The sequence below is a fragment of the Danio rerio genome, chromosome 1, assembly GCF_049306965.1.
Source record: "Danio rerio strain Tuebingen ecotype United States chromosome 1, GRCz12tu, whole genome shotgun sequence".
Taxonomy (NCBI): domain Eukaryota; kingdom Metazoa; phylum Chordata; class Actinopteri; order Cypriniformes; family Danionidae; genus Danio; species Danio rerio.
The window spans coordinates 60967873-60989800 of record NC_133176.1 but is presented as its reverse complement, the minus strand read 5'-3'; the positions used below and the strand labels follow the sequence as shown (position 1 = coordinate 60989800).

Below are 21928 nucleotides of genomic sequence, written 5' to 3'. Positions count from 1 at the left end.
CAGCTCTCTGCTTTGTATGTGTGGACACGCCCCCAAATGCAGATTGGCTACAACTTTCTCCTTTGTACAAGTGGACACACCCCCCAAATGCAGATTAACTACAACTCTTTCCCTTGAATGAGTGGACACACCCCTAAATGTTGCTTGGCTACAACTCTCCTCCTTTGTATAAGTGGACACACCCCTAAATGTTGATTGGCTACAACTCTCCTCTTTTGTATAAGTGGACACGCTCCAAATGCTGATTGGCTACAACTCTCTCCTTTGTATGAGTGGACACGCCCCCAAATGTAGATTAACTAAAGCTCTCTCCGTTGTAGGAGTGGACACACCCCTAAATAGTGATTGGCTTCAACTCTCTTCTCCACCTGTATGAGTGGGCAGGCCCCTAAATATAGATTGGCTACAACTCTCAACTTTTTATAAGTGGACACGCCGCTGAATGTTAATTGGCTACAACTCTCTCCTCCTTTGTACAAGTGGACACACCCACAAATGTTAATTGGCTACAACTCTCTCCTCCTTTGTGCAAGTGGACACACCCCCAAATGCTGATTGGCTACAACTTTCTTCTTTGTATATCTTTACACACCCCTAAATGTTGACTGGCTACAACTCTCTCCTCCCCTGTATAAGAACACGCCCCCAAATGCTGATTGGCTACAACTTTTTCCTCAGCCAAGCAATTACGGCCTTATACAGAACTAAGAATACAACATGATGATTAAGATCACACCAACAGTTGCATTGTGGGAAATGCAGTTTGTGTGTTTAGCTCAAGCCTTAAACCTCTTCCTGTGGCTGTAGATTCACTTCCTGTTTGGTGAGTATTTGCCACAGACATCTCCTGTTTAACAGCAAAACAACAGCTTTCTAGTGATATTGTATTCAAACTCTCATTTTAGTATTTTAATGGCATAAATATATTATTTTAGCAGACTTTAGCAGAATATTGAGCCTTTGAATGATTATTAGTGATGCTTATGCAGTTTAGAGATTGACCAGCAGAGGAGAACAGATCAGAACTGAGCAATAAAATTCACATTAATAAATACATACAAATATAATAATGAAATCAAATATATGTCAGTATTAAAATGTAAAATGGTTTATTTTGTTCCTTAAGCTACAAATTTAACAGTGGAGGTGCCTCAAGAAATGCATACAGTGTCAGAAATGAATACATTATTAATATTTCTATAATCTATTGTGTCCCCGCCTGTCTTATACCACCCAAGCTGCTCTGAGCTGGGATTGAACCAGCAACTCTCCCCATGGGAGTCGGTCGCTCTAACAAGGAGGCTAAAGACCCTGGCCTCCCGCCTCTGTCACTAGGGCACCTTTTATAGGTCAGAGGAGTGAGGTTTACCTGCAAAGCACTTTACTAGCTGGCCTCTGCTACACTATAATTGTGATTATGAGCTGTAAACACCACGATCATCTGTAAAACTGCAGCAAAAATAATCATGAAAACACAAAAGACACAATAATCAAGCCCAGAACATTAATCAGATCTTTATTAACTGTTAAAATCGAAAAACAAGCTTGACAGTGAAAATCAGCAGTATAACATGATTGATTATTCAGTTATTTTGGTTATTAATAAGCTTATATGATGGAGTAAATCAGTGTGAGCTGGTTTGTGTTGTTGGTGTTGTTGATTAATCAGTTCTTGAGTCTCATTTGTTATAGTAGTTCATTCAAGAGTTCACACTTAGCTGATGATTGATAATAAAGCTAGTTTGGCATGCTGTCCCGGGAGAGAGCCCTGAGCTCATAAGATGCTCAAGCTCAAGGCTCCCTCAGGTTTGCAGGGCTAGAGGGGATTCTGAGCTCAGGTAAATCTTGAGAACTCCCCTTATTTAAGGCTAAAGACAGACTACATGGATTGCTATGGAGAGGTATACTGCTGGCTAAGAGCTTATCTATGTCGCATGTCTTTGGACTGTGGTAGAAAACCGGTGAACCCAAGGGAAACACACACAAGCACAGGGAGAACATGTAAACTCCACACAGAAACTTCAGGGCTTGAATGAGTGACATTCTTGCTGTGAGGCAACAGTGCTAACTACTGAGCCACCGAGTCATCTAGGAAAAGAGAAGATTAGGGGTGGACAGGGGGGATCCTTGAAGACGAAAATGACTGCTGTAAGAAACTCTGGTTGTTTATGGTGAGATAGGAATCTTCTGATGCTAATGCGAGACCAGCCGTGGACAATCATAAGCACGTGATCCTCTCAAAAATAGACTTTACTTAAACACAGCTGTAACACACAGTAGTGTGTGTGTCTCTGTCTGCTGGATTATCTTTCATCTGAAATCACAGGAAAATCACTATTAAACAATTAAACAATCAAAATTTTAAAATAACCAGTTTGTAGCTATAAATATAGTTAAATGCATGTACATTGTTATTGTATAGTATAGTTAAATGCAGTGTTAAATCAGTGTACATCACTGCAGTCACAGTATTACATTGCTGAAATAAAATCAACTCTATATAAATCATGGAGAACAATTATAAAAGTAAACATTTCTTTTTTTTTTTTTTTTGTAATTCCCAGGTTCTGCTGGTTTACACATTTTCCGAATTTCATTTCAATCTTAAGCCAGTTGTAATCATTTAATTGGTTCAATTTGTAATTTCCCAAACCAATGCAGAGCCCAGGGCATCAAAGAGAGACTCTAGCTAAAGCCCACACTGAACCAAAATTAAGCCTTTCTGCCATCTCACCTGTTGATAAATGCTTGTAGTGAACTCTGAGGAGTGCAGACCTGTAGAGCACATCAGTGTTAGTCTTTCTCAGATCTTTAACCCAGTCTAATGTGTCCTAAAGCTGAACTAAACCCTGTCAGATATTACCGTCAGTCTTCTTTCTCTGCCGTACAGCCAGGATGAGCAGCGGGAGACCAATCAGGAGCAGAACTGAAGCCTCCGCAGTGATGATGATCATGAACGAGTCTGAAATAAACAAGAGGAAAACACAGATGGATGGAGAGAGACAAATAATAATACTAATGACAATCATAATGACATACAGACTGATGGAGAGGCAAATAATGATAATAAAAAATGCAGGAATCAGATTAGAGCACCATATCAGAATATGTTTATAGACACAGTAAATAAATAAAAGAAAATGCACACAAAAAACACAAAAAAGACCTCAGTGCTGGTTAACATTTTTCGTATTTTGACATAAAACACTGGGAAGAGGGATATGATGATTGTTAATGACATGCTTTCAGGTCTTGTTCTGATGGACAGGTTATATAAGTTTAATGTGAGATGCAGTAAATGCAGTGCGGTGAATGTGTGAAGTGTTTTAGACGTTGATTTAAGCTGTATATAACAGAAATGACAGAGATTATAACAGAGACACAGAGAGATGAGCTGACCTGAGGAGACGTGATGATCTGTGAATGTGCTGATGGTGGACTGTGGATTTACAGCTGATGAACTCAGATCAGGCCACGTGTGTGAAGATGAGCTGAGAGCTTGATCTGCAGTTTGATGTGGAAAACAGACTGAGCTGTTTATATAATATAATATATATATATATATATATATATATATATATATATATATATATATATATATATATATATATATATATATATATATATATATATATATATGCTATAATGGATTTCAGGTACCTGAGTTAATAGTGGATGCGGAGATCTGAACAGGTTTTGGTTTCTTTGGTGCTGAAAAAGGAAGTCATACACTTCAGAAAAAATAAATACATGCATAAACCAATTACTAACTACAGCATGAAAAATAAACAACGATATATCAGAGAGTTGTGAATGAATCAGACAGTTAAAAGTTAATACTAGAAATCAAACACCTCTGATCACATTAAGCTGAATTGATCTAGAATCTCTCCATCCAGCAGCACAGTTGTACTCTCCAGCATCATTCATCTGCAGATCTCTGATGGTCACTATAAATAATCTGGCTTTATGATCATCTTTTAGTGTGAATCTGCCATTGAACACTGGAGACTCTCCTCCATAGGACTGTAGCCATAGTGTACTGTCTTTGTAAGGTCCTATGTAGAAGTATTTATAAGACGTCTCATATCCTCCACCATAAGGACAGTTAATAACAGCTTCTCCTCCTTCTGCTGCTGTCACTGTAATATCAGCACACACTGAAGCTCTCGCTGAAGCACACAAACACAACACAACACTGCTTTACACAAACACACTCACTAAATCCCCCATACTGTACAATAATAAAACCTTCACAGAGATCTTCGAGCACTTACCCATCAGCAGAAACACACAAACCCTCAGCGCAAACTTCATTTCTTCAGAAAATCAGCCTGAAACTCTGAACACTTCCTCTAAATCACTTTCTCAAACTCAGATAATACAACAATTCTGCTCAAGTTGCTCTTCTGTTGCCGGTGTCGAGTGTGAGAATCGAGCATTAGCTCTGACTGACTGTGTGCTTGAGTTTCCATGTGGCTTTATGTGTGAAAATGCTTCTCAGGTTTGACCAGGAAACTAGCTCTGATCTCACAAACCACAGACCTTAAACAATGTTAGCAGAGATGTTTAGCAGAGGTTATTTAAATCAATTCTAAAGACCACTTAAACACTTTAAAGGCTCATCATTCTGATCACAAACACAAATATAAAGAAATGAGGTGAATGTGAAATGCTTTTACTGTGGTTGGGGAGAGCAGAGCCTTTACAGACACATAAGTTTACATCAACAGGTGCATTGTGGGAAATGTAGTTTGTTTAGCTCAAGCCTCAAACCTCTTCCTGCGGCTGTATATTCACTCGCTGTTTGGTAAGTAACGTCCACAGACATGACACTAGCAGTAACATTATATTGTATGTTAAATAAAGTACTGCAGGGAACATTTAGCATCAGAAGGGAGGATTAGTTTTATTTTTAAACAATTTATATTTGTAAAAACATTTGGATTATCATAATTTTTTTAATTCTCCTTTGGCTTAGTTTATTCATAGCCACAGTGGAATGAACCGCCAACTTATCCAGCATATGTTTTCCACAGCAGTTGCCCTTCCAACTGCAACCCGACACTGGAAAACACCCATACACACCTATCCCCACACACAGTCATACACTACATCCAATTTAATTAATCAATTCCCCTATAGTGCATGTGTTTGGACTGTGGGGGAAATCGGAGCACCTGGAGGAAACCCATGTGAACACGAGGAGAACATGCAAACTCCAAATTTCAATACAATACAAATACATAAGAGCAACACTCTCCCAAATTTTAAGCTATTATTACTGCCCTTAGTTTCGTTTTTTGGTATAAGATTGCAGAAGATTAGTTTGACTAGAAATGTAGTTTTTCACCATCATACACACTTTATGTCACTCGGCAGAACTACAGTTTGAACCGCTGTAGTTGAAAACCCATTCCTTACAGCATTAAAGTGACTTTTGCATGTGTAACACTATAATGTGCTAAGCATTATTTGTTAGTTAAAAAAGTAGAAAGGATCAGCACTCTGCCACTTTAGCTCTCAAAAGACAATTTAACTGGCCTTCGACCTTGTAGGTTGAAAGGTTGTCCAATTAAATTGTCTTTCGAGAGCTGTTAGACCACCAACTCCACGCCAGATAAATATGATCCAGCCCCGCACACCAGATCTTGTCTGAAAATATCTGTTTCTCCAGGTACAGTTGAAGTCAGAATTTTTAGCCCCCCTTTGATTATAATAATTTTTTTTTAAATATATTTCCCAAATGATGTTTAACAGAGCAAGGAAATGTTCACAGTATGTCTGATAATATTTTTTCTTCTGGAGAAAGTCTTATTTGTTTTATTTCTGCTAGAGTTAAAGCATTTAAAAAAAATTTTAAACACCATTTTAAGGACAATATTATTCCCCCCTTTGAGTTATTTTTTTATTTTTCAATAGTCTACAGAACAAATCATCAATATACAGTAACTTGCCTAATTACTCTAACCTGCTTAGTTAACCTAATTAACCTAGTTAAACCTTTAAATGTCACTTTAAGAATAGAAAAAAATTGTAAATTTGACAAGATTTGGTCTCCTCTTCTTCTCTATCTTGAAAGCGTAGATTAAAAATCTAGATGGTGAAGGTCACACCAACAGTACTGCAGTCCCAGGGGTGGGGTGGGTTTTAGGTTTTTTTTTTTTTCTTTCTCTTAACTATTTTATTTTATTCTATTACAGATATTAGTATTGTTTTTAATTTTTACTTATTTTTATGTGAGTGATATTTGTTTATTTCTTTTTTGCAAAAAAAAAAAAAAAAAACACGAGATGCTGCAACATTTGCTGTAATTTTGTGCACTGCAATGAATATCTCAATAAAAAAAATTTAAATTAAATGTCACTTAAGCTGAATAGAAGTGTCTTAAAGAATATCTAGTCTAATATTATGTACTGTCATCATGACAAAGAGAACATAAATCTTATTAGAGATGAGTTATTAACACTATTATGATTAGAAATGTGTTGAAAAAAAAAAATCTTCTTTCCGCTAAACAGAAATTGGGGAAAAAAAAAATAAACAGGGGCTAATAATTCTGACTTCAACTGTATATGGACAAGTCAGCAAAGTGTCCAATAGCTAAACCTGTTAGCCAGTATTCAACTGACTTAACAGTCTCTTATCAATATAAAAGTTGACTGGGAAGACCAAAGTGGAGCAGAAGCAGGAGACGAAGTAATAATGATAAAGAAAGAGCAGAGTTTATTGAATGATCTTAGTTGAGTAATATTCAATGCTCAGACGTCGTCTGACCAGGAGAAATCTAACAAGTGTTATTATATCACGAGCAACAGCAATGGAAAACTACTGCTTCACAACATTGTCCAGAAACAATACAAACCTTTAAAAAAAATGGAGACATTCTCTTATCTCCTGCTCATGGAAACAAGTTTCGCTTGAATCCACAATAATAAGAGTATAACAATATAGAAAAATGACAATTATATTCCAGCAATTCATTCATTCATTTTCTTTTCAGCTTAGTCCCTTTATTAATCTGGGGTCGCCACAGCGGAATGAACCGCCAACTTATCCAGCATATGTTTTACGCAGTGGATGCCCTTCCAGATGCAACCCATAACTGGGAAACATACACACTCATTACGCACACACACTGTGGTCAATTTTAGCATACCCAATTAACCTGTACCATGTCTTTGGACTTGTGGGAGAAACTGGAGGAAACCCACATGAATACGGGGATGACATGCAAACTCCACACAGAAATGCCAACTGACCCAGCCGAGGCTCAAACCACCAATCTTGTCACATTTGCGTGATCAAAACAGAAACAAGAACGGGAACAAAAGGGGTGTGGATCCAAGTGCAGATTTTAATGATAAATAGTGCAGCGACAGTGAACAAAAATCCCAAATACCAAAGTGCAAAGTAACAAACAAACAACAAAACAAGAAACTAAGACAGATAAAAACGAACTAGACTTTACCAAGATACAAGAACAAAATCAGGAACAACAAACTCAGAAAACCAGACTTACTAGATCGAGGAGACAAGAAAGACAAACGACGCGATGACAAACATTGGTGGAATGATAGAACATATAGTCCAGATAAACAACGGAAAACAGACACAGCTTTGATGGCAGATCAGTATAGGTGTTCCTGGTGTATGCGCGTGGTATGTATGGATTTGTAGTTTTTAAGCGCTGTAGTTCCTACTCAGTGTCCGTTGAACTACAGCGCCCTCAGGTGGTCACTGACAGTCATGACAGATCTTGGTTATTTATTTATTATTAATTAAGCAATAATTATAAGAAAATGATAATACTACAATATAAAAACTATAACCTGACAAATAATTAATAATAATAATTCAATCATTAACTACTGATCAATAAAACATAATATAATTATATATATATATATATATATATATATATATATATATATATATATATATATATATATATATAGTCACATATAATGATAACTAATAATCAATAATAATAATTAAATCATTAACTGATCAATAATATATATATATATATATATATATATATATATATATATATATTTTTTTTTTTTTAATATATATATGTATATATATATATATATATATATATATATATATATACATACACATACACACACACACACACACACACACATATATATATATATATTTTTTTTTATATATATATATATATAAAATATAATATATTATATAATATATTAATTTATATATATTTATACATACACATACACACACACACACACACACACACACACACACATATATATATATATATATATATATATATATATATATATATATATATATATATATATATATATAATTACATATAATGATAACTATAGAAATGACTAATGATCATGTGATTAAATAAAATTATTAAATGAAGAATAAATGAATAAATCCAAATGAAAATAAAACAAATGGATGGTTTATTTCCTGAAACAGCACACACATATGCTTGCTACAAGGATTCTCAGATCCGTAGTTAGATTCTTCAGAGCTAAAGTGGCATTGTGCTGATTTTTCCATTGTTTTAGGCTTGATCAAGCTCCTTCCTTAATTGTTTGTAACCTGTGCATGCTGATGTTTTTCCTTTTATACAATATTGTTCGCTTACCACGATGAACGTACACCAAAATCTCCATAAAGGCACGACGAAAAAGCCCTCCATCCTCCAAAGCACACCAGTATTGTCCTGCATCCTCTGTTCTCAGGTCAGTGATGGTGACGGTGAAAACTCTGTTTGTCTTATCGTCATTCACAGAGAATCTCTGGTCTTTTGCTGGAGATCCTGATCCAACTATCACGTTTTCAAATCCAAAATAACACTCGCCTTTGCAAAAAAACTTTGGATATTCAGTTCCAGACAGTTCCAGATATGAGCATCTGATGTCCAGTGTCTCTCCTCTGTATCCAGAAACTGTAACTGAAGCTCCAACAACTGCTGAAAACACAGATATGATCATATTATCAGCATGAGATATAATCAAGCCAGAATAATATTATCTAAAGAAATCAAAAGTCTTAAACTGACCTGTGCAGATGCTGGAAAACAGCAGCAGACTGACGCACATGCTGAAGCCTTTCTCTTCATACACGCTTTGACAAATGTAAAAGTCTTTCTTAAATGTGTCCTACAGTAGATTGCATAATGTAAAGTTCTTCCTTGTTTATGATAATCAGGGTGTAACTAGGCTTGCTTCATACATCAGTGAGACATCAAAAGTGTTTCCTTCTGCCAAAAGAAAAGTCGTGAGAATGTAAACGCTTTGTGTTGACTTTAATGCAGATTGCACAAAGCTGAAGTAGCAATCAAACACATCGTCTCTGACCTGATATATTATGTATAATAAATGATAACTAGATATTAAAGATTAAGGACAAACTTTATCACTCTAGAAAAAGCCTGTTAGAAGTAATTTCTTTAGTACATATCAAAAGTTGGCTAGAAGAATGTTTAAGATCCCTGCAGTCAACAATGTAATCCTTTAAAAGCCTAATACATGCCAGTCTAGCATAAATTACCATGGATTAGACTGTTACTGGAATGATTCTGGCATGAATATGCATTAAAACTGTAAAATATATGTCCAAAAAGTCATGACAGCGAGTGTCAGTCACAACACTAGGCTGCAGTGCTCATATGGGCCACTAGAGAGCACTGCATATGCACTTTGTGTGACCTCTAACAGCCATGCTGCTTTGCTTCCTTGATTGTCTGTTGATATCAGCTGTGTCTTACTTGGCTCTGTGTGTATTGAAGTCTCTCCCATATGTTTGCTTGCTTTTGTTGCTTCTGTATTGTGCTGCTTCTACCCATCTGTGGTAAGTCACTGTGGTTTTGTTATATTTGTTGCTTGCTTGTTTTAGTGTTTGTCAAGTTTTGGTAATGGTGCATTGCATCGCATCACCTGGATCACTTTGTAAAGTAAAAGCTGCACTCGGAACTTTCACCAATTATTTTTCTAGCCTATTTTGTGACAAATATTCTTAACATCAATGATAAAACAAAAATACTTTTGTCTTGCTTCACTTTTAAAAGGCTGTAAATCTCTTTAATGCTCCCAGGTAATACATTACAAGCAATGGTGCTACTGTAGTATACCAAAATATTTTCTCTTAATTTTAGTAATTTAATATTTCTTTCTATTATTTTAAAAATTATAATTTTCCTATTTACCCTTAAATAAAGATTTTTTCTTAAAGTAATTTTTTTCTATAAAGTTAATCTCTTCCATGTGTTTCCAAGCAAATTACCACAAAGGAGATTTACTGGAACCTGTTGACTTCCATAGAGGTAAAGTTGGTTTTATATTCGCACATTCGTTCATTTAGAAGTCTCTATATTGTTTACTATGTTACTTTGAATATTCGATTTGAATTAGCATGCAAGTATGACTTGAAAACAACATTAACACTGTTTATTTGACTGTGAACAATGTTGTACTTTGATTGTCATTGGCTGCTAATATAATTTTGCTATTTAGAGTTTGCAAATATTACTTTTATGAAATTGTATTATTAAGGGGAAAGTCTGAATGTGCGAATATATAAAACCAACTTTACCTCTATTTGACTTCCATAGAAGAGGAATAAAGTCAATATAAGTAGAAGTGCTATAAAGATCAATAGGTTAAAGGTACATGTATAAGTGGCGCCCCCAGAAAATTTTCTTAAAATTCTCCAAATCTTGGGGTGGCACACAAAACAATACTGAATTGTGTATATATTGTGAATAATGAGAAATGTTATATGTTTTGTTTCTCGTAAATGGAATATTAATTAATGAACATTGTAATTTATTCCTTGAAATAATTCAGTGAGTACATGTGTAAACCAAAATTGCAAAAAATAAATAAATAAATAGTTAAAAATTACATAATTTTATTGTACAACAGTATATGCAATGTCTAAAATTAATAAAGATTAATGAATTAATTAAAACAAACCAGCAAAACAATTGAGTTGCTAAATAAACTTGATTCTGAGAAGCTGATTTCAGAATGCATCTTTTATTTATTTATTTATTTATTTTTATTTTTTATTTTTTTTTTTTTTGCATTTGTGGTTTTCAATGAGATAAAATGTTTGTGTTTGTCTGTCTGTGGTGTGAAATTATGGAACAGTCTGGATCAGACTCTCAAACAATGTCAGCATAATAATCAGTTTAAAAAGTTGTATAAATATATATTATTAAAGGAATATAATGATGAAGGTGATTGAAAAGGGATCAAATGAGAAAGCTATGATGAAACTTTAATTAATGGCTATTTGCAGTACTATGTTTGTTTTTATTTCTTCTTTGGGTCTATGTTACAAAATGGTACAAATGGATTTAAACATATAATATGTCAAAGATGCCAAAAGGATAAAATAAGTCTCATGTAAAAAAAAAAAAAAAGGTGAGTAAAAGAAGAAATAAGTTTAAGTGATAGACGAATGAAGTATGTGGTAATGGGGTGGGGAAATAATAAGCTTGTGCTTCAACCCACTCCATTTTCGACCATGTTGAAATGTATTTATTTTTTATGATATTTTACATATGATATTTTTGATCGAAAATAAATAAATCAAATCAAACACAACATTTTCATTTCAAAATAATAATTTCTTAATAAAAAGTGTGCAATCTCAGTGAATCAGCTACACCAGTGGCGCTGATCAATCCACAGTAATTTAGTGGCTGCATTTTATTAATTAATTTATCTATTAATATCAACAACTAAATCATAATAGGGTGGCCACTGGAGTCCCTGGCCACCCCTTGGGGGCGCACCTGACATGTATGGCCTTTTTTTATTGTTTGGTACGAAATATATCAGTTTAAGATACTAATATGGGCTCTTTAGGTGCTGATATATAACTTTAATCCTATATTGACCCATTCTATGACCAAAAAAAATGTATAAAAAAGTGTCAACATCAATGAGAAAGCATCAATTTGTTCACTTCTCTTCTAAAAATACTGTAGATCAGGGATGTCAAACTCAGTTCCTGGAGGGCCGCAGCTCTGCACAGTTTAGTTCCAAACCTAATTAAACAAACCTGATCAAACTAATTGAGTCCTTCAGGATTGTTTGAAACCTACAGGTAAGTGTGTTGGAGGAGGGTTGGAACTAAACTGTGCAGGGCTTCAGCCCTCCAGGAACTGAGTTTGACACCCCTGCTGCAGGTAATACATTACAAGCAACAGTGCTAGTAAACAAAATAATTTCTTCATATTTTACTCTTTAATAAAAATAAAATGGCTCAGTGGGTAGCACGGTTGCCTCACAGCAAGAAGGTCACTGGTTCGAGCCCTGGCTGAGCGCTACGCCTGGTTTATAAAGGGACTAAGCTGAAAAGAAAATGAATGACTTCAGCAGTCAGTCTTTTGTATTTTATTTATTTATTTTTTGGTCAAATACTGTGATAGATGGACTCGTGTTGAGCAGAATCAGTGGTAAGACTGTGATACAGGTCAGTCTGTCTGGTGTTCAGCTCCGTGTACATCTGATCTGGAGTGTTGATATAGAAAACGTGTGTGTTTTCTGCTCTGGGAAGGCTGTTTTCTGCTGAACGGTTTACACTTTGAGCTGTGTGTGTGTTTGGCAGCACTGTTGGGTTTTCTTTCTCATATTCGTTCTGTAAATAAAAGATAAAAAAGGGAAACAAATACTTCAGAATTAGCATTGGGCAATGAAATGAACTTTGACTTTTGCTTAAGAAGAAATTCATGGTGCAAATGATGGACAAGTTTTATTTTAGATGGTCGTGACTCACTTCTTCTCCATTTCTTAATGTCAGATCAAGAGCTTCAGTGGTGGAGGACACCGGACCTGTGTGGTCAATAATAATAATCATAATTAGTTTTAAAAATGCAGTATTTATTCTTTAACAGCAATACCACTGAAGACAGACGCATAATAATAATAATAATAATAATAATAATAATAATAATAATAATATTAAATAGATAAATAAAAACATAAATGAACAAAATATATATTACAAATAAAAAATAATAATAAAATAACAATAACAATACAAACAAATAATAATAAAATAATAATTAAATAAATACTACTACTACTACTACTACTACTACTAATAATAATAATAATAATAATAATAATAATAATAACAATAATAAATACTTCAATATAAAACAAAAATAATAAATATTAATATTACAAATTGTAAAAATTAAATTATATGAAATGATAATAATAAATACAAACAAATAATAATAAAATAGTGATGACATTAATACGTAATATTATTAGTAGTAGTATTAATAAAATATATAAAAAATATATATAATTAATGCAAATGTAAAAAATACAAATGTAGTAATAATAATAATAATAATAATAATAATAATAATACAAAAAAAAATAATAAAAACAAATAATATACAAATTAAAAAAATAAAACAGTAATAATAATAATAATAATAAAATAATATTATTAATAAACAAATATTAAAAATAATGAATTTAATAATAGTAATAATAATACTAATAAATAAATAATAAAAACTAATAATAATATTACAAATTAAAAAATAAAACAATAATAATAAAATAATAATATTAATAATAAAAACAAATAATAATAATATAGTAATGAGATTATTTAATAATAATAATAATAATAATAATAATAATAATAATAATAAATAATAAAAATGTAATATTAATAATGCAAATAAATCATATAATAATAAATAATAATAATAATAATAATAATAATAATTATAATAAATAAATATTACACATTTTTAAAATAAAATAATAATTCTAATAATAAAAAATAATATTAATAATAGTACAAACGAATAATTGTAAAATAATAATGATATTAATAATAACAATAATAATAGTAATAATAATAATAATAATAATAATAATAATAATAATAATAATACATGATATTACAAATAATAAAATAACAAATAATAAATAAATAAATGAATAAATAAATAAATAAATAAATGAAAATAAATAAATAAATAAATGTATTATTAAAAGTTAAAGTTTAAAATCACCACAAGTCTTCTTTTTCTTTTGTATGATCACAGTAAATAATACAGCACCGGTCAGAAGCAAAACCGAAACTCCTGAAGATACGATGGCAATGATTGAATCTGACAATACACAAGACAAAGTCAATTGGTCCACAGAATTGAATTAATGTCAACATGAGAAATAGTTTTGAGACTTTGTCATTTACCCGAGTCAGATCTGGATCTTTGTGGTAAAGGAGTTTGTGCATCTTCTAAAAGATACAGATTCATTATTAAAAACAGGATGATGGTTAAAACATTGATACCTTGATGTGCTAATATGTAACTTTAAGGTACAATATGTAACTTAGGTACCTTAGGTACTAATGTTTACTGTAACTTTGAGGTACAATATAGACCCCTTGGGTACTAATATAGCTTTAGCAATACGGATCCTTTGTGTACTGATACATTACTTTTATAAACAATGTGGATGCTTTAGGTAGTAATACATTACTTTCAGATGCAATATGGATCCGTTAGGTTGTAAAAATTACTTTTTTTATATAGTATATTTTATGGATGGTCTAATGCAGGGGTGCTCAATCCTGTTCCTGGAGATCTACCTTCCTGCAGATTTCAGTTTCTACCCATATCAAACACACCAGCCTGTAATTATTAAGTGCTGTTCAGGTCCTAATTAATTGGTTCAGGTGTGTTTGACATGGATAGCAACTGACATCTGCAGGAGGGTAGATCTCCAGGAACAGGATTGAGCACCCCTGGTCTAATGTGTACCATTCCACTGACAGCTTTTGCATGTTTACTTCTGAGAGTGTGAAATAAGGCATCATGAACACTTACCCTGTTCAACCAGCAACTCAATCTCTGAGTAGACATCCGGTAACAAAACCCTCTCCACAGCACACCAGTATGTTCCTGCATCCTCTGTTCTCAGATCAGTGATGGTGATGGTGAAAACGTTGTTTGTGGTATCGTCAGTCAGAGAGAATCTCTCGTCTTTTGCTGGAGTTCCTGAATGGGCTACAATCTCTTTATTTCCATAATGGCACTTGCCCTTACAAAAATATTTGACGTTCGACTCATATCCAGAATTATATCTACATTTGATGTCAAATCTCTGTCCTCTGTGTCCGGAAAGTTTATCTGGAACACTTGCGACACCAGCTGAAAACACAAACAGCGAACGTTACATTGTTAGATTAGCACATTAATGGATTCAGAAACAGTCAGTGATGATTGTGAAATCTGAGATTGGTAAATAAAATAAAAAATAAAAATAAAAGTCCTGAACCCACCGATACTGATCCAGGACCAGAGGAGAGGCAGAAAACTCCACATGCTGCAGATTTACACACTTTTGACTAAGTTAAACCTGTCAAGATTGAAAAGCGCCTCTCCTTTTTTATCTTCTGTTTTGAAGCAGATGGTGAAATGCCCAACTTCTCCTTCCCTGTTTTCATTACAACATCCAAAAATGCCTCGATGTTTAAAGTTTACTGTGCATAAACAAAACATCAGCAACTATAAATGCCAAAAATAGCTCTAATAACAAGCAGCAGCATCAGTCTTCTTCCTCATTTCACTCTCTGCCTCCTGTGAAACTTAACTGTATGGACAGATTCCCAAACTGAAAGACTTTTTATCAGCAAAAGTAAAACTGAGTATGGCTTATAAGGGCAACACAGCAGCTCATTGCATAGCACTGTGGCCTCACAGCTAGAAGCTTGCTGGTTTGAGCCCTGGCAGGGTCAGTTGTTATTTCTGTGTGGAGTTTGCATGTTCTCCCTGAGTTGCCGTGGGTTGCTTCCGGGTGCTCCTGTTTCCCCCACAGTCCAAACACATGCGCTGTAGGGGAATTGATTTACTAAACTGGCTGTAGAGTATGTGTGTGAATGAATGTATGGGTGTTTCCCAGTACTTGGTTGCAGCTGGAAGGACATTCGAAGGGTAAAACATGCTAGAATAGTTGGTGGTTCATTTCGCTGTGGTGACCTCTTATGAATTAATGGACTAAGCAGAAGGAGAATGAATGAATGAATGAATGGCTTGTAATATCTTAACTTTTTTATATCCTAAACATTACAAACCAGCTGATGTTGTCTTGACTTACAATCTGTAGGTCATTCAGCTAAAAACATCTAAATCAATTACCAAAAGTGTTTATATGTACACAGTAACATTTAAAATACAACTGACTAATGTTTTAAACCACAATAAAATGTCAAAGTGTGAGTTTTCCAGTAGTCTCTCATGTGGGATTTTTTTTACAATGTACACTAGTAGTATTTAATAATATTTTAGTGGATGTTTTCTATAAAATTTTGGAAAATTGTATAATAGCCATGATGTTTTCTGCTTAATCATAAACGGATTTCATTGTAATATGGGGGAAACTTTTAAAGTTTTATCATACTTTTATTGTTTTGTTGCATGTACATAATACACATAAAAATGCATTAACAATTAAAGACAGACATTTAAAACTATTAAGCAAACTTGTCAAATTAAGCTACAGATTTAGTTAAATGAAACTAGAGTTAAATAAAAATGAAAGTTATTCAATGAATAATCTTTTTTGTGAACTTTATTTGAGAACATTTTGTTGGGTCAACTCAGGTGTGTTTTGCATGAACTGCCTTTTTATTTTATTTTTGGAATAAAATGTATTGGATTTAAATCTTGCATTAAGTCACTTACCCAAATTGACCTTAGAATTTATTTTTATTTAGCACACAAACATTTTCCTCCATCTGTGAAACTGCTGATATGTCTCGACTCATAATCTGAAAAACACTCAGCTTTATTCTTGGTGTAAAAAAATGTCATTGTCCAGTCTGAGGTCTAAATAAATTTACAAAAGTGTTTTTATATAAATAATAACATATATAGAATTAATAGCTCCCCTTTGATTTTTCTTTACTTTTTAAAATATTTCCTAAATGATGTTTAACAGAGCAAGGAGATGTTCACAGTATGTCTGATAATATTTTTTTTCTTCTGGAGAAAGTTTTATTTGTTTTATTTCGGCTAGAATAAAAGCAGTTTTTAATTTTTTAAACACTATTTTAAGGTCAAAATTATTAGCCCTTTAAGCTATATATATTTTTTTCCGATAGTCTACAGAACAAACCATCATTATACAATAACTTGCCTAATTACCCTAACCTGCCTAATTAACCTAGTTAAGCCTTTAAATGTCACTTTAAGCCGTATAGAAGTGTCTTGAAGAATATCTAGTCAAATATTACTTACTGTCGAAAAAATTGTTCCTGTTAAACAGAAATTGTGGAAAAAATAAACGGGGGCTTATAATTCTGAGTTTAACTGTATATACACAGCCCAAGATGGAAAGTAGTGATTTCTAAATTTACTTTGTCTTGTATTTCATTGCAGAAAATACAATAAACATTTTTAATGTGTTCCTCATTATTTTTATTGTGTTTTTTTCCCCCGAAATAAACGCGTACTCTAATTTTGGCTCTTGCAACTTTAAAATAAAATGTGTAATGTGTAATGTGTACTGGTGCGATGATTAACATTTAGTGTGTGTCTTCTATAAACCATGGTAAAGTTATATAAAAAATTGTATACATAAACTATGATTCTAATGCACATGGGGAACAGTTTTTAATATGCATAATATCAGGTAAAGAATAACAGGTGACACAATGTGTGCAATGGGTCGCCTCACAGCAAGGAAGTCGCTGGTTCGAGGCTCGGCTGGGTCAGTTGGCGTTTCTGTGTGGAGTTTGGTTGTTTTCCTCGCGTTGGCGTTGGTTTCCTCCGGGTGCTCCGGTTTCCTACACAGTCCAAATATATATATATATATATATATATATATATATATATATATATATATATATATATATATATATATATATATATATATATATATCAATAGTAGAATTGGCTAAGCAAAATTGTCTGTAGTCTATGTGTGTGAATGAGAGTGCATGGGTGTTTCCCAGTGATGGGCTGCATGTGGAAGGGCATCCGCTGCTAGATAGGTTGGCGGTTCATTCTGCTGTGGTGACCCTTGATTAATAAAGGGACTAAGCTAAAAAGAAAATGAATGAACGAATGAATGAATGAATGAATGAATGAATGAATGAATGAATGAATAGCATTTAAACCATAAACTAAAGGTAAACCTGTGAGTGAGCTAAACTGCAGACACTGTGGAGTAGATGACTGAGTCTTGATCAGTGGTTTTCGACTGAACAGATGTGTAATGTGTTTCTGCTGGATTATTCTCACTGTTCTCCACTTTGCAGTCAGTTTTTTTGAGGAACACCACAGAGGAATAGTTCAGACTGTCTGGTTGCGCAGTGAAGTTCCCCGTGGTGTAATTGGCATATTCAGGCTCATGTGTTGGCGATATTACACTGGAAAAGCATCTGCTCTGCTTATACTTTAGTCTGATCAATATGAAGAAGGCAGCTGTGAAAATCAGCAGGAGAACACCAAGACCTGCTCCCACATAAAGCAGAGGATCTGTGGAGAGAAATGAACACCTGGTTAAAGATATCGTTCTTTTCTTGTTGAATTGTTTATCTGCAATATAATTGTCTAAAGCTGAGTGAGTCTTATTTACCAGAGAGTGCTGATCTGCGCATTGTTTCTGGTGAACTGGGTGGAGTCGACGGCCTCATCTCTAGTGTTTCTTTATTCTCTATTGAGAAATGTAGATGGATAGATGCATGTGTTTAGATGAGTTTAGATGGAAATTGTATGTAACAGATTGAAATGATGAGTTGGAATAGATGGATGAATGCATGGATGGGAGTTGACTGGAATGGATGGATGGATGGATGGATGGATGGATGGATGGATGGATGAATGAATTTGTATGGCTAGGAATTGACTAGATAGGTGATAATGATGGATGGGAATGATGGATCGACTGAATGAATGTATGGATGGATTGGGAATAGACTGGATTTGATGCAATAAAAGTTTGCTGGTTGGATAAAGGGGGATGGATGGAAGGATGAATGAATGGAGGGATAGACAAACTTGTATGGTTGGGAATTGACTAGATGGATGGATTGAATGGATGTATTGATGGATTGGGAATAAACTGGACTAGATGGGAATAAAAGTTGGATGGTTGGATAAAGGGGATAGATGAATGGATGGAAGGATTGACAGATAAATGAATGTATGGATAGACAAATTTGTATGGTTGGGAATTGACTGTAGATGGATGGGAATGATGGATTTATTGAATGGGTGTATTGATAGATTGAATTAGCAAGAATATGATTCATGGATGAATTAAGGAATTGACGATGTAAATAAAAAGTTGGATGGATGGATGGATACACAAATTTGTATGACTGGGAATTGACTGTAGATGGCTGATAATGATGGATGCGAATGATGGATGGATTAAATTGATGTATGGATGGATAGAATTAGCAAGAATGAGAATCCAGAATGCATTGGGAATTGACTGGACTAGATGGGAATGAAAAGTGGGATGGATGGATGGATGGATGGATGGATGGATGGATGGATGGATGGATGGATGGATGGATGGATCGAAAAGTGAAGTGGGATGCATGGATGGATGGATGGATGGATGGATCGAAAAGTGAAGTGGGATGGATGGGTGGATGAAAGGGGAATTGGGATGAATGAAAATGGACAGGAAAAGATGGGAATGAAGGGATATATAGATAGATTGATGGATGAATGGATGGATGAATGGAAGGACAGAGGAATTGATTAGGATAGTAGGGAATGAAGGGTTTGTTGGATGGATGGGTGAATTAGGATACATGGGAATGAGGGATGGATGGATGGATGGATGGATGGATAGAAAGATGAATTAGATTGAATGTGAATTGACTGGAATATATGGGAATGAACAGTTGGTTGGGTGAATTGATGAATTAGGTTAGATTGGAACTATGGATAGATGGACAGATTAATTAAGATGAATGGGAATGATGGATGAATTGGGAAATGACTGAAATAGATGGAACTGAAGGGTTTGATGGATTGATGGATGAATGATCAATGGTTGGATGGATTGATGAATGGATGGATGGGAATTGACTGGAATAGATGTGAATAAAGGGTTTTATGGATTGATGGACAGATGGATTGGCATTGTTGGGAATGATGGGTTGGTTGGATGGATGGGGAATTTAGTGAAATAGATATAATGAAGAGTTTGTTGTACTGTATGTGGATTGATGATTTGATGTATTATAATGGATGTAAATTGATAGAAATGATTGATTGGTTGATTGGAAATTGATTTTAATAGATGAGAATGATAGGTTGGGTTGATTATGGCTTGATTGATATATTTGGAAAGTTGAATATAATGGATATATTTTGAATTGACTCAAATTGATGCATGGCAAGTACCTGTTTTGTCTGTGAATGTTCTTGTTGTAGTTGGTCTGGTTACACCGGCTGGAACTGGAGTGAATATTGACGAAAAACACCATGCATATGTAAGTGCTCAAAAAACAAGTGCTCACTCTTCATGTTTTCCAGTTGTCGGTTAACATAATGTAACTACAAAGTATATCTTCACACTTTTCCAATATGGAATCAAAACAAAAGACGATCTCTGATAAGTGGTATACCTCAAAGTTTGATTTCAATATCTCTATAAATACATTTTTAATAAATAACTTAAGGTAAGAGTCTTCACAAAAATACAAGCACCACTTTTTTACTACAAAAAGCCAGGAACAGGGGCATAAACCAACAGCTCACAGAACTCATAAAAAACAAATAAAGTAGATTAAATCAACATCTTACCCTCAGTCACATGTAGAGTCAGATATGTGTACGTGTCTTTGAGAAGTCTTTCCACCGCACAGACATAAGTGCCAGAGTCTGAGAGCCGCAGATCCGCAATGGTCACAGTAAAGTCTGAGCCTTTCTCATTTAAACTGTATCTGCCCCTGCGAGTGGGATTTTCTCCTGTTTCCGACTGAATGAGGATATTCTCCTCAGCACAAGAGTCTCTGCAGAAATATTTGGTGCTCAAAAAAGCCAAAAAATGAGAACACTCAAATGTGACGCTTCCTCCAACGGGAGCAGAGACAGAATTCGAAGACGCCACTGGAAATGAAGAATTAATTTAACATGGTTAGGCCTCAGTTATGAAGCACATATACATTTTTAAAGGTGACCTATTAAGCCTCTTTTACACTACTAATGTTTTCTAAATCTCTGAATCTAACCCTTTTAGGGTTTGTTCATAATTGTGGAGTTTTGGTGACTGTCGCTTTAAATTCAAATGAGATTGTACTCTTTTTCAGAAGAGGGCGGAGCTACAAATGCCTGTGTGTCAGCATAGTGGCAGATCCCAAAATGGTTTCTTCTCACTCAGGGATATTTATAGTAATGAGGAAGAGATCGTCACCAGTGGGCGGGGCTTTCCCCTCTTATGACATCATACAAAGGGAGAATGTCAATCAAAGTGCTGTTTTTATCAAGTCTGATTATAACAAATACAATTAATGCATGTTTACCATTAGAAGCTGCTTATATTCACACACTGCTGACCCACAACTGTGCCTAAACCCCTTATAAAAGTAATATTTGCATAATAGGTGCACTTCAAAACTGTTATTAACTCAAGAACCCAATTACACTCACATTTGTTCTTTACAGTTTACAAAATACACTGATAGGATCAAAATACAAATGTCTCTCACCCTTAAAGATGCTGGATAGGACCACCAGAAAGCTCCGCATGTTTAAAAGAGGTTTCATTTCCGCTTAAAAGAAATAACGAAGCTTAGAAAGGCATCAAATCTGCTTAACTGTCTTGCTCTGGTCTTTATTGCAGGATAAAGTGTTTCGCTTTTCGTCAGTCCTTCCTATTGAGACACCGCCGGTGATGCAAATGTGGCGCAACGTGAA

General features: G+C 34.2%; 4 protein-coding genes across 5 annotated transcripts in view; 1 reads left to right on the top strand and 3 right to left on the bottom strand.

Annotated features, from left to right (window-relative positions):
- Positions 1–1498: 1498 nt before the first annotated feature.
- On the bottom strand, positions 1499–10052 carry LOC101885769 (CMRF35-like molecule 8). 2 transcript variants are annotated; one of them, XM_073907991.1, is made up of 7 exons: positions 9056–10052; positions 8639–8965; positions 3661–3711; positions 3400–3504; positions 2864–2962; positions 2735–2775; positions 1499–2314 (listed from the first exon to the last, which is right to left on the bottom strand). In XM_073907991.1, the coding sequence occupies exons 1-7, from the start codon at positions 9093–9095 to the stop codon at positions 2255–2257; spliced, it is 723 nt and encodes a 240-aa protein (XP_073764092.1). In that variant the 5' UTR covers positions 9096–10052; the 3' UTR covers positions 1499–2254. The 2 variants fall into 2 exon arrangements, with proteins under 2 accessions (XP_073764092.1, XP_073764094.1); XM_073907993.1 differs by having other exon boundaries at positions 8639–8962; positions 9056–9195.
- Positions 9766–21928, top strand: part of sc:d0284 — a 41013-nt gene continuing 28850 nt past the window's right edge. Inside the window, exon 1 of the mRNA XM_021477761.3 lies at positions 9766–9846. The gene's annotated coding sequence lies outside the window, so the exon portion shown is untranslated. The remainder of the gene's footprint in view (positions 9847–21928) is intronic.
- LOC101885706 (uncharacterized) lies at positions 11080–17368 on the bottom strand. The gene is made up of 6 exons (XM_005160208.6): positions 15328–17368; positions 14873–15196; positions 14236–14280; positions 14051–14149; positions 12784–12839; positions 11080–12645 (listed from the first exon to the last, which is right to left on the bottom strand). Exons 1-6 carry the CDS (start codon positions 15368–15370, stop codon positions 12421–12423), a joined length of 792 nt encoding a protein of 263 aa, XP_005160265.1. The 5' UTR covers positions 15371–17368; the 3' UTR covers positions 11080–12420.
- Positions 18158–21850, bottom strand: LOC141375264 (CMRF35-like molecule 5). Its single transcript, XM_073907922.1, has 5 exons — positions 21721–21850; positions 20816–21121; positions 20414–20467; positions 18627–18704; positions 18158–18526 (listed from the first exon to the last, which is right to left on the bottom strand). Exons 1-5 carry the CDS (start codon positions 21776–21778, stop codon positions 18195–18197), a joined length of 828 nt encoding a protein of 275 aa, XP_073764023.1. The 5' UTR covers positions 21779–21850; the 3' UTR covers positions 18158–18194.

Bases quoted from the DNA above. Each gene is read 5' to 3' on its own strand.
- LOC101885769 (XM_073907991.1), bottom strand. From the start codon at position 9,095: ATGTGCGTCAGTCTGCTGCTGTTTTCCAGCATCTGCACAG. The intron at 8,966-9,055 runs GTCAGTTTAAGA...CTGTGTTTTCAG, and splicing joins GTTTTCCAGCATCTGCACAG to CAGTTGTTGGAGCTTCAGTT. The intron at 3,505-3,660 runs GTACCTGAAATC...ATCAAACTGCAG, and splicing joins CGCATCCACTATTAACTCAG to ATCAAGCTCTCAGCTCATCT.
- LOC101885706 (XM_005160208.6), bottom strand. From the start codon at position 15,370: ATGTGGAGTTTTCTGCCTCTCCTCTGGTCCTGGATCAGTATCG. The intron at 14,150-14,235 runs GTAAATGACAAA...GTGTATTGTCAG, and splicing joins AAGATCCAGATCTGACTCGG to ATTCAATCATTGCCATCGTA. The intron at 12,840-14,050 runs GTGATTTTAAAC...TTGACCACACAG, and splicing joins AAAGAAAAAGAAGACTTGTG to GTCCGGTGTCCTCCACCACT.
- LOC141375264 (XM_073907922.1), bottom strand. From the start codon at position 21,778: ATGAAACCTCTTTTAAACATGCGGAGCTTTCTGGTGGTCCTATCCAGC. The intron at 18,705-20,413 runs GTACTTGCCATG...ATTTCTCAATAG, and splicing joins AACATTCACAGACAAAACAG to AGAATAAAGAAACACTAGAG. The intron at 18,527-18,626 runs GTAAATAAGACT...TTCTCTCCACAG, and splicing joins GCGCAGATCAGCACTCTCTG to ATCCTCTGCTTTATGTGGGA.